This window comes from Clytia hemisphaerica, unplaced genomic scaffold, assembly GCF_902728285.1.
Source record: "Clytia hemisphaerica strain Z4C2 unplaced genomic scaffold, Clytia hemisphaerica genome assembly, whole genome shotgun sequence".
In the NCBI taxonomy this organism is placed as follows: Eukaryota; Metazoa; Cnidaria; class Hydrozoa; order Leptothecata; family Clytiidae; genus Clytia; species Clytia hemisphaerica.
The window spans coordinates 582,731-595,674 of record NW_027104206.1 but is presented as its reverse complement, the minus strand read 5'-3'; the positions used below and the strand labels follow the sequence as shown (position 1 = coordinate 595,674).

At 36.3% G+C, this 12,944-nt stretch overlaps 1 protein-coding gene across 1 annotated transcript in view; it reads left to right on the top strand.

Moving 5' to 3' along the window:
* The first annotated feature begins 235 nt into the window (after window positions 1–235).
* Window positions 236–12,944, top strand: part of LOC136815363 (uncharacterized) — a 36,388-nt gene continuing 23,679 nt past the window's right edge. The window contains exons 1-2 of the mRNA XM_067071804.1: window positions 236–546; window positions 1,713–1,958. Coding sequence (XP_066927905.1) covers window positions 264–546; window positions 1,713–1,958 — 529 coding nt within the window. The 5' untranslated portion in view covers window positions 236–263. The remainder of the gene's footprint in view (window positions 547–1,712; window positions 1,959–12,944) is intronic.

Genomic DNA, 12,944 nt, shown 5'->3' with positions numbered 1-12,944 from the left:
ACCCGCCATTACTTGCCTTACTCGCCATTTCCCTCGCCGCTTTAGCCGTAGCCGTAGAGAATTCCAGATACATAATCTCGCTACTAAGAAATGAGATGAAAAATCCTGGTTTTTAGTGAGGTGCTCGCTAGGGTATCATCTAGCGCTATCATTGAGCGTAAAAAAAGCTGACAGTACGCAGGGAACGAGGTTGGATTTACAATTATGTTTTATTTAAGATTTTTCATATAGAAATATCAAAAGTTACCCAAAAGAAATTTCAAATGGCGGAAGCAGCCACGCCCACGGCAACGCCAGGAGCAATGGCTGCAGTAGCCACGCCCACAGCAACACCTGAAGTGATGGCAGCAGCAGCAACGCCCACGACAACACAAGAAGCAATGGTGGCAGTAGCCACGCCCACAGTAACGCAAGGAGTAATAGCTGTAATAGCTACACCCACAGCAACACCTGGAGTGATGGCGGCAGCAACTACGCCCACGACAACGCAAGGAGCAATGGCGACACAACCATCAACATCAACAGCGGTTCCCACAGGAAATAATGGTGAGTTTAATTTGAAGTATATAGTTGTTATACAATCCGTGCCATAATATATTGGCACTTTTGGCTAATTTACCATTTTTCGAAAATTGAAGTTCGAGCGAGAATGTCAATTTCAGGCCTTAAACTTGATTTCATCGATTATTTCGATCTGGGAGGGATTTATTGGTTTCTAGGCTATATTTCAAGCCCTACTGTACCATTTTTGAACTTTTGGATCCTCAGATCCTAAGGTCCTAAGACTTAAGTCTAGCGTTAAAACTCAGAGTTAAAACTCTACCTTTCGAACCTACTTTGGAGCACTTTACAAATCGATTGTGGTTTCAAAACACCCCGGTGAATTTCCCTTTTGTGCCAAGTATTTTGTCACTGATTGTAGCTTATTTCAAAGTGGCAGCCCCCTGTCTGTTTTTTTTTTGGGGGGGGTGTGCTGAAAGGTATGGTTCACCGATTTTGACACTTTCGATTTTATTCTTAAAATACTACCGTGAGCACGATTGAGTTTCAAATCCGAAGGGCTAGAGGCGAAGCTTTAACCATTCTCAGGCAAGAGAAATTGAAGCCACTTATTTCCCATCCAAAATGCGCATAGAACGCACCGTAATTATGACGACGGATTGTATCTAGCGGTTCCTTTGTTTTGGAGGACTACATTGTTTGAATTTTATCGATAGATTTTAGTTTCAATCCGGCGTTTGTTTTAAACCTACGCGCAGCCGTCCTGGATGGGAAATAAGTAGTTTCATTTCCAATCCAAGGGGCTCGCCTCTACTTCGGGCTTGAAACTCAATGGTGAGCACAGTTAATCTTCCTCTGAAACTGTTGCGAAGAACTTTAATATAATAAATTTATTAAATATCATTTAGATAATCGAATTTGGAGAGCATATATCCTCGTTATAAGCTTTAAAACATTATTTCTATGTTAAGAACATTTAAGGCTTTGCCGACTGTAAAACACTTAATTTCTGGGAAACAAAAGTTAGAAAAATTGCGAAAATAAAAATATGTTACAAACATTTTTAGACTTGAAACTCAAAAATTTAAGAACTTCCGAAGGCTTCAGAAACTTTGGAGATTTTTATGAAAAAAAGAGCTCTCTTAAGGGCTGGCTGGACCTTTGAATGAACCTTTTTCTTTGTTGTGAATACATGAATTGAATTTTTGCAGCAATGGTGGCATCAGCTACGCCCACGTTAACGCCAGGAGCAATTGCGGCAGCAGCTACACCCATGGCAACGCCAGGAGCAATGGCGGCAGCAGCTACACCCGCGACAACGCCAGGAGCAATAGCGGTAGTAGCTACACCCACGGTAACGCCAGGAGCAATGGCGGCAGCAGCCACGCCCATGGCAACGCCAGGAGCAATGGCAGCACAACCATCAACATCAACAGTGGCTACCACAGGAAATAATGGTGAGTTTAATTTGAAGTCTCTAGTTTTTGTACCTCATTTCGAAGTGGCCTCCTGACTGTTGTTATTTTAGAGTGCACTGAAAGACAAGATTCACTGCTTCCAACGCCTTCGAATATTTCCTTGAAATATTTACTATCGGGTGCACCACAATTAATCTTTATCTGAAATTTGTTGTGACGAATTATGATAATAATTTCATTGCCTGTCATTTGATCTCAGCCATCTCATCCAGCCTACATTAGCATTTCTCATTTCACATTCTCACACAAACGCCAGATGGAAAGTAAAATGCATCGCTAGAATTCGCGTGAAATTGAAGTGAGCTCTATGGCTTCAGGATTAAACTCAATAAGAATCCTTATTCGTCGTCACAGTGTATATTCATACAATTTGATATTCGGGGGGGGGGGACTAATTGCTTTGGGAGGTTTGAGATTGTACTACTGAAAGTAGTAGTAGTTTTTATTTATTTGTCTATAACAAGACTAGTGACCACACGCATAGAAAACAAGTGATACTTTTATGGACCTACCTGGTTATGCATTTAACACATTTATAATTGATATCTACGTGACCATTAATCATTCAGAACACAAATAGTGACAATCTATTAAAATTCGTCGTTTGTTTCTTATAAAAAACGTTTAGAAACCAAAATTTTATGCTCTTGAAATATTCTTTCATAGTCAAGACTTCGTGAGCCAAAAAAACATCTATCTCATCAAAAAATTGGGTAATTTGGCTAAGAACATTGATGTATGCTTATTAATAGTGATTCTTATAGATAAAGATGCGTTTTTTGAGTTGAAAAATTCTGTTTTTACAAAAATCTGCTTGAGCCATCTTTAACCTACTTTCATCCAAAAAATCAGAAAAAAACAATGATCCAATATTTCACAAAGTCCAAATAACCCTTTTTTCAGCCGTTTTTTAGCTGAAATTTACCCCGAAAATTTTTTTCCTAAAAATTGAGCTCCGTCACATTCGAGGATTTATAGTTATGCATCTTTGTGCAAGAAATCATAAAGAATGAAAAAGCCGATCTCGAGAAAAGCTAATACCTAAGTAATTGATAATGTGCTTATAAAAAATATCAAATTTGGTCAGTTTTTTTTATAAAAACACGTCAAGCAACCAAAATTTCCTGTCTAAACACACATATTCTTCAAAAGTAAGCCCTCAAGAGCAAGAAATAACATCTATCTCATAAAAAAATTGAGTAATTTGACTAGGAACATTGATGATGCTTATTAATAGTGGTTCTTATAGATAAACATGCGTTTTTTGGGCTAAAAAATTTTTTTTGCAAAAATCTGCTTCAGCCATCTTTTACCTATGATGGTACCCTACTTTCATGCAAAAAATCAGAAAAAATTAATGATCCAATTTTTCATAAAGTCCAAAAAACCCGTTTTTTTAGCCGTTTTTTGACCCAAATTTGCCCAAAAAATTTTTTTTTCGAAAATCGGGCTCCGTCACATTTTGGCCACCACCATTTTGCACCTTTTTACCAAAAATCAAAAGATTCCTATGATTCCATCCTGAGAAAAGTTGGTAACTGACGAACGGACGGACGGACGGACGAACAAACAAAGGCTAATTTATAGGACCTCCACCGGGGTAGGTCCAAAAATCTAAAAGAGGTGGTCGCAAAATTGTTAAGTTACAAGAAATAAATCTACAGAATTTTTTATAAGAATAAGTACCTAAGATGTAAGATATAAGTGAATCTACGGCTATAATAGGTAATTCTATAAAAATAATTAGAAATATTGCGACAGGTAATATAATTTATTTAAGTCCTTAACCCTTAGAAGCCAGAATACGTATATATACGTTTTGAAAAGGCCATTTTACCGATACACAGTCTTTTGGTCATAACTCCTGACGACTTGAGATTCAGAGAAAAAAAATCTGCTATTTATTGTAGCTGATAGAAAGAGCTTTCCAACGATACCAAAGTTGATACCTGAATCGTTTGTCCTGGTCCAGAAATTGCCTTTGAAAGAATAAATTTCCAGAAAAAAATGATGAACTTTTTGGCCTTTTTCAAAAAAAGACAGCGGCTTCTAAAGGTTAATAAAAAATTTTTAAATCTTTAAAACTGGTCCAAACAGTCCAAAATGACTACTGGTACTAAGAGAAAGTAGATAAAGGCATTTTAAATGAAAAATGAAAAACAATAGAGTCTATGTTAACCCTTAGAAGCCAGAATACGTATATATACGTTTTGAAAAGGCCATTTTACCGATACACAGTCTTTTGGTCATAACTCCTGACCACTTGAGATTCAGAGAAAAAAATCTGTTACTTTTTGTAGCTGAGAGAAAGAGCTTTCCAACGATACCAAAGTTGATACCTGAATCGTTTGTCCTGGTCCAGAAATTGCCTTTGAAAGAATAAATTTCCAGAAAAAAATGATGAACTTTTTGGCCTTTTTCAAAAAAAGACAGCGGCTTCTAAAGGTTAATAAAAAATTTTTAAATCTTTAAAACTGGTCCAAACAGTCCAAAATGACTACTGGTACTAAGAGAAAGTAGATAAAGGCATTTTAAAAAATGAAAAATGAAAAACAATAGAGTCTATGTTAACCCTTAGAAGCCAGAATACGTATATATACGTTTTGAAAAGGCCATTTTACCGATACACAGTCTTTTGGTCATAACTCCTGACCACTTGAGATTCAGAGAAAAAAATCTGTTACTTTTTGTAGCTGAGAGAAAGAGCTTTCCAACGATACCAAAGTTGATACCTGAATCGTTTGTCCTGGTCCAGAAATTGCCTTTGAAAGAATAAATTTCCAGAAAAAAATGATGAACTTTTTGGCCTTTTTCAAAAAAAGACAGCGGCTTCTAAAGGTTAATAAAAAATTTTTAAATCTTTAAAACTGGTCCAAACAGTCCAAAATGACTACTGGTACTAAGAGAAAGTAGATAAAGGCATTTTAAATGAAAAATGAAAAACAATAGAGTCTATGTTAACCCTTAGAAGCCAGAATACGTATATATACGTTTTGAAAAGGCCATTTTACCGATACACAGTCTTTTGGTCATAACTCCTGACCACTTGAGATTCAGAGAAAAAAAATCTGCTACTTTTTGTAGCTGAGAGAAAGAGCTTTCCAACGATACCAAAGTTGATACCTGAATCGTTTGTCCTGGTCCAGAAATTGCCTTTGAAAGAATAAATTTCCAGAAAAAAATGATGAACTTTTTGGCCTTTTTCAAAAAAAGACAGCCGCTTCTAAAGGTTAAGACGATCCAATTCAAAGGTTGACATATCATCAAAGGTCAAGAATTTCTGAATTTCATTCCAAGATAAAATGAATTGATATAGTACTGAGTAATTGCCATAAGTTACTGTTGAGACCTCGGGAAGTTTTAACAGACCAGATTTACATCGCATGACTTCATGACGCTCAACATTATCAAGACGAGTCAAAATGAAGTGTTCTTGCAGAGGAGGTGGTAACATTCGATTAAAGATTTTGTAAATAAAAATACTATTTAGGTATTTTACGAAGTCAAAAAAGGTTAAAAGAGTATGATCCAAGAAGAGAGGTGAGGAATGTGCTCGAAAATCGGAAAATGTCATAACTCGGAGAGCTTGCTTTTGTAGTGTTAGAATTCGACGGGCGTGAACAGATTGGCGTTGTCCCCAGACTGTAGCTGCTTACGAGAGATGAGAGTGAAACAAAGAATAATATAATGCTAATAAGGTTTTCTTGTCGACATAATGCTGAAGTTTACTCAGTGCACCATTCGCACTATGTGGTGCTTCCAGTTTAGATATTCATCGATATATACACCAAGATATTTCACAAAGTTACTAGGTCTGAGTCTGTGTCCGTTGATTTTTATTTTTAGGTCGTAGTTTATTTTCTTTCTAATAGGTCTAAAGATAATAAGCTCAGTTTTGTTAGCATTCAGAGATATCTTGTTTGCATTCAACCAATGCATTAGAAGTTTAAGATCGATGTTAGCTTGCTTGGCAAATAAATTCAGCAAATAAATTAACTAAGGAATAAGGAAGGACGATATTCAAGTCGTTAACGTAAAGAAAAAATAATAATGGTCCAAGAACAGAGCCTTGGGGAACACCGTGAAGCATAGGCTTAGTTTTAGAAATAATGCTAGAAATAGACACAAATTGTGATCGATCAGATAAGAAAGAGTGAAACCAATCAAGGGCTGTCCCATGAACCCCATAGAATTCTAGTTTTGAAGTTAAAATCTCATGGTCAACGGTATCAAAAGCTTTTTGCAAGTCAATGAAAATGGAGCAGCCATATTCACCTTCATCCAGTTGAGATTTGATTAACACAATATGGAAGTGCTGTTTCTGTAGAGTGTTTTGCGCGGAAACCAAATTGGAGTGGATACAAAGAGCCTGATTGATTAAGAAAAGTCATAAGACGTTTGTACATAAGTTTTTGAAAGATTTTATCAATATTTGAGAGCAGAGAGATGGGCCTGTAGTTTTCAGCATCAAGTGGAGAGCCTTTTTCTTTAAAGATAGGTATGACTTTGGCTTCTTTGAGTTAGTTTAAATAGAAAAATACCAGAATAGAAAGACAAGTTGATAATGTCAGAAAGAATCAAAGAAAAGCTTTGTAGATTTGAATTGATTATCGGATAGGGTATGCTACTTGGACCCGTGGATTTGTTATCACTTAAGGACTTGAGAACAGCAGATACTTCATTAGGCGTCGTGGGAACAATGAGTTTGCATTCCGATTTTCGTCTTTCAACCACTCAGAGAAACGATGACGAGTAAAAGGGATTTTGGAACGAATGCTACCTGCGAATGTTACAAAGAAGTCATTAAAAGTTTTAGAAACTTCTTTGGGATTAGAAGAGAGGGTGTCGTCAATATTAAGAGAGATGCAGCTAGAAGATGAGGAAGAGGATATAATTTCACGAACGCCTTGCCATAACTTACGAAGATTTCCTGAATTATGAAGGAAGAATTTAGAATAGTGAAGTTTTAAACGACAGAGAGAAACGATTCGGTTACGATAAAATTTATAACTACCAGGCAAGAAAGCCTTCAGATCAGGTAGGTTTGTGTTTAGATAGTCACGAAATAAGCAATCTCTGATTTTCATCGAAGTGAGAATACCTCTAAAGATCCAGGGTTTCAGAAGAAGACCTGCTTCACGTCTAGTAACTTGTTTAAGAAGTACATGCTTTTCATATAAAAGAGCAAAACGAGTATCAAAAGCATTAAGAGAAGACTCAACATCCCCTTTGTCAATATCGATCAAGCGTTTCCAGTCAATGCTATCAAATTCACGTTTAAAGACATGTGCACGAAATTTAGACCAGTCACGACGAAAGGGCAAATGGGGCTTGAGTTTTGAATAAGAAGTATTCAGGATTAAAAATTGTGGTAGATGATCAGTTAAAGCCACTGTAAGATTCCCAGATATCGAAGAACAGTCAGTAGTTGAGATGAAAATGTCGTCGATGAGAGTGCTGGATGGATGTGCCGGTTAGCCTACTAGGAAGTGTGATCGATGGAAGAATTTGATATGCACCAAGTGTATCAAGAAACTTAGAGTTAGAGATTTCAGTATGACAGGTAAGGAGATCAATATTAAAGTCACCTAACAAAATGAGCTTTTTATTTTCTTTGCAGGCTTTTTTTCAAAAGAGGTGATAAATATTGTTCATTAAAAAGATCGATTTTGAAAGAAGGATGTTTGTAGATGCACCCAATGATGTAATTTTTTCGGTTTTTAAAAATTATTTTAGCAAAAGTAGATTCTAGATTGGCACTATTAGAAGAGATGATTTTAGAAAGGTCTTGGTGAGGTTTACTATCGAGAGATTCAGAAATATAGAGAACAGTACCTCCAACTGAAGAAACAGCTGGTGTGAAAAAAGATTTATAACCCTTGATAGAAAGATTTGCGTTTTTCGAGTTTTTGATAGAAGATTTTAGTCGTGTCTCGCTGATACCAAGAAAATTAAAGCTATTTTAGATAATATTGTCATGAGATTGTCATGGTGTTTATCTAGAGAACATATGTTAAGATGAAAACAAGAGAGTGAATGTTGTTTGAGAGGAAGAGAGCTAAATTCCTGAGTACTGTAATATTTACAGTTAAATTTAATCACGTGGTCATTATAGTCATACCCGTTAATCTGGTCGTCTTTTTGCGAATCAAAGTTAGAAAAGTATTCGAGATAGAATTCAAATGCTCAAAATATGATTGCCACCGCAGGAAGCCTAAAATTTCCGAGGATGGTATTCATAGCTTCACGCATAAGGAAGTTGGGCAAACATCTCATAATTTTGCGCGCGTTTTTCAGTATTTTAGCTCCGGTTAAATGGTGTACCGGTAACATTCTTAGCTTGACTGTATTTCTATTGTTTTATCATCATTAAAAACACTTTTCCGGATTTTTTTTAATCTGATTACCTATTTTCAAACCTCTATGTCTTTTTTTATTACCTCAAGGAGTCAAATTAAGGGAAATTCCTCTTTTTTGGGAAACTCTCTATTTAAACCACAAGTAGTTATTAACCGCTCTGAGCAACGGAAATTAGAAATTTTTATCCTTTCAAAAAGTTGTCGTTTGACTATTGCAGTAAAATGGCAGTTTAGTACAGTAGCGTTTAGTATGATATAAACAAACCATAATATACCATTATTTTGGTAATAAAAGAGATGAAAAAAAAACAGATAAATAACTTTAGGTAGAAAAAAGATGTCGAGCTCAAAATTTTACCAGAGATTTAAATTAAAAATAAACCAGCCGAGGCTGGAAGGTCAGCCAATAGAGCTTAGCTAGATAGCTTTAATAAGTGGGTTAACAGATGTAAGAGATGCACTGAAACAGAGTAGACTAAATATGTTGAATAATGTACAAAATGTGAAACATTTGATAACTTGATTTAAAATTATGTAAAACAAGCCTGAGAGCTCCTCCAACCCCCCCTCCCCCACGAGAAGCTCAAAGTATACTTCTCTTTAGCATTGTCCATATAGTACGTACGCAAAGATTTTCCAAATATTTGACACCCCCTCCCCCCTTGTACGCAGAGAACAATAGAAATGACTTTGTTTAAACAATAGATGTACGCTTTTGCTGAACTCCCTCTCCCCCCTTCACTGTGTACGTACTATATGGATGGCCCCTCCAGTCTTGGTAACCATCAGTAACCATCAAGTTACACAACATGCACACAACCATCTTGAAGACTTGCTGGTCACAAATGATAATCAAAAGCAAAACTTAAAATTCATAACTATGCGGGGAAGCTCATTTTTCCCCCGTTTTGCTTTAAACTCGCTTTTGATTGGTCTATGAATTTGGGCGATTGATTTACCGACTTGGCGGAATAAACACACAACCATATAAATAAATTCAACAGGGCAGCGGTGTAGCAATTAATTTCAACTGGGAGTCCTCTCTTCTGTGCCAAGCACTGGCAGTGTTTTTTAAACTTTAAAACAATGTTAAATGAAGACCAGATTGATCTGTTTGTTATGGCTGTGCAAGTTGTGACGAGAGTGTGCATGTTGTGTAACTTGACGGCAGCCCGCTTTCGGCAAGTCTGATAAGAGATATTTAAACTGTTATCGCCATTCATTCCATTCCATCATTCAGTCAAAATGTGCGCCAAGGTTAGAAAAGGTTAGAAAAACACAATCTGCGTCCGGAACTGCGTGAAAAATAGTTTGATCAATTTCAACAAGAACTGTATATATTAATATTAATATAAATGATCAAATTCTAAAGACCATTTGTCATAATTTTGCAAGTCCAATAATAGGAGATGTGATGTCATCATTTGGTTCCCGTCATCTGATTTACGGTCAGCTAGCTAGGTAGAGCTGGAGAGTCGGAAAGCTTTTCCGCTGCCTTGCTGGATTTCCACTGTCGACCACTGCACGCTCTGTGTTTAAAAGTTTTCAAATCGAAGTAGAGAGCCGCATGCTAATGGAGAGTAAACCGAAAACACCAGTTTATCCACGGTTTCTCAATTTTAAAATTTGGATCAGTCCACACGAATTCCCTTTCAACAAGATGTATAGCTGCTTCTTAACAGAAAAATATTTTCGACTGACCGGCCGAACGACTCCCACTTTTTAAAGTAGAAATGACGGGAACCAAACAGTTTTTTGCAATTCGCCTTTATCACAAACACGTCCAAGTCCAAAAAAGCACGATTGCATCCAGTCTTTATATCAAATTTATACAGTAGCTGTACTTTTGTCAACTTTATCAAATCCCAATAACATTATAACACCATCAATCCACCCTAGAGGCAAACAAGAAAAATATGTTTTTATTGCAAAAACTAATAAAAAGCAGCAATAAATATCAGAAAATTCAACATAAACAAAAACTTGAGCAAACGCCTTTAAACCTTCAAAGGATGTAGAAAAAGAATCCCCTTGATGAAAATCATGTGTTTGATTTGCCGAGTTAAAAAAATAAATGACAGAAATTGAAGCTTGCAACAGATTTACACTGGAAATACTTTGGTACAACACTGACTTATCACATCTGACTATCGCTTGAGCCGCCATCTTGAAACTACATTATGATCTGTAAAAACAACGCACGCTAAAAGTACCCAAAAAAATAACCCGATCGGAAAAAAGTTTAGAAATCAAAGTGGGATCAGAAAATCGGATTTTTTTTTTGCCGTCTTATGGAAAATTTTACCTATTTGAATGCTCAGCTTAGGCTGACCAATAAAAAGCATTCTAAATCGAAATTGTTGATATGACGTCAGCATTTTTTCGCAAAAATGGTTTTTCAGCTATTTTTGCTGACGATTTTTTTTTCCAATTATTTTTTCTACCTGACTTATTCAAGTTTTTCTGTCAATGACGTCATCAAAATGGCGGATTTTGCAAGGATTTCCCCCCGGGGGGGGGGGGGGTACTTAGGCAAAATGAGTGCCGGGTATGTGCGAGCCATAAGGGTACCTTTTTTCATTCCTCAAAAGTCTCTCAAAGGGGTACAAATTCTAAAGTTAGTCTCTGAAAGGGTCCCAAAATCACAAAAATCAAAAATTTCTCTCTCAAAGGGTCACGATTTCCAAGAATTTTGACCAAAATTTTGAAAAAATGGACCAAAATTTAGGAAAAAGTCTCTCAAAGGGTCCCAAAATCACCAAAATTTTGTCTCTCAAAGGGTCGATTTTCGATTTTCGGCTCGGACATACCCGTCACCTCGCAAACCTAGTACCCCCCCCGGGGATTTTCCCAATGTTTACGAGTTTGGTGAATTATGGGACATCTGACAGGACACATTCATGACGGCTAAATTAAGCTTCTTCAAAAAAGCCCAAAAATAGGTATGTTTATGAGGTGGAAGTACATGCAGTTTTGAAAAAATCGAGAATGAGCTCCTTACGACCGTTGAGTAAGAAGATATCTATGAGATGGACACAAATTGCTAATATTTGTAGACTAAATTTTGCTTCAGATGAAATGCCATTCTAACAGAAGTAACGGCTATCAGTAACATTTCTTTCCAAATTCAAAAATTTATTTGATCGTTCTTCCGCGGTGCGTCAACTCTGCAAGTCTTTTGCACTTAGAACAGTAGTGAGAATTTTCGATTTTTAATTTTCTAGCGCATATGGAGCAGGCTGCTGTCTGCATAGGTATAGAACAACCTAGCCTGGATATCCAGGCTGTAAACTATTTCACAGTCTAGTTTTTGATATTTTATGTTCTGGTTTACAGCCTGGTCTCCCTAGAGCGATTTGCATTCTCCATATGAGAATGCAGTCCGCTTGCTTGCGCTCACCTCGCTAAAGCCGTAAGGGCTTCAATCTACACAGCGCGGAACATTTCTGAAGCAAAAATAGGATAGTCCTCCACTTGCTGGTAAAGATAGAGCTTCCTGTTACATGAAAACATGAAAAAGAAGAAAACAGAGGTAAGTTTATTTTCCAAGAAAACTAGGTCTGATGTTGGTCATGATAATGCATGCAAACTTTTTCATGGACTCTGGTGTAATCTTTGGATGTCTTAAATGATTTTAGATCTTGTAAAAGGCTGCTTTTATTAAATTATATTTTGCTGCCCTGGGTTGGCTAAGAAAGTTTCGGAAACACGGGTTTGCACTTTCATTCTCTAGGGAGACCAAGCTCTATAATTTTAGAACTTTGTATGTTGAGGTAAATTTTGTTTTTTCTAAAATTTTGAGCTTGGATATCCAGGCTAAGAACAACCAAAAAAATATTAAAAAAAAAAACAAAAAAATAAACACAAAAATAGACTTACGGAAAATATATTAAATATATAGAGTCTTATGAACGAAAAGAAACAAGGCATACCTCAAGCCTTACACATACACAAACCATCAATATTAAAATCAAATGTCAAACATTATTAAGAATAAGAACTTTGCGTGATGCTATAAAATAATTTCATATAAAAGCTAAATCGAGATTAGTTATAATGTCTTTTGGACAAAGATAATCACAGTTTGGAAATTTTAAAATAAGGAAGGATTGTCATTTTCATTAATCTTTATATGAATGTTTCCATTGAACGACCAAAACTTATGACTTTGATTATCTTTCAACAATGCTTTTGATTTCCCCCATAGTAAACGATTATAGTTACTCGTTGCTGTTTATGAAAGTTTTGTCAGATAAATTAGCTTTTTCCTGTATTACTATTTTGTGACACGGGTATTTTATTTGGGTATGAAAAGGCTGAATGTCCCTAATTCTTCCTAAAGTGTCACGCAATCCGAGTTCGAACAGGTAGCTTTCGAGCTTTCGCACGATATATATGAAGATATAGAAACGCCAAGACACAAGAAAGTTCTTCTTCTTTTCCTTTCTTTTTCCGTCTTCTTTCCTCCTTTTTCTCAGTCATGATTTTGGGTCCTTTTATATCATTTGTCTGATATGCAATTTCACAATGGATTGTCGTTAGGACCCGGACGGAAGTCGTGTTGTGTAATATATAACGTCGTTTATGGGGCCTAGCGGAAGTGTCG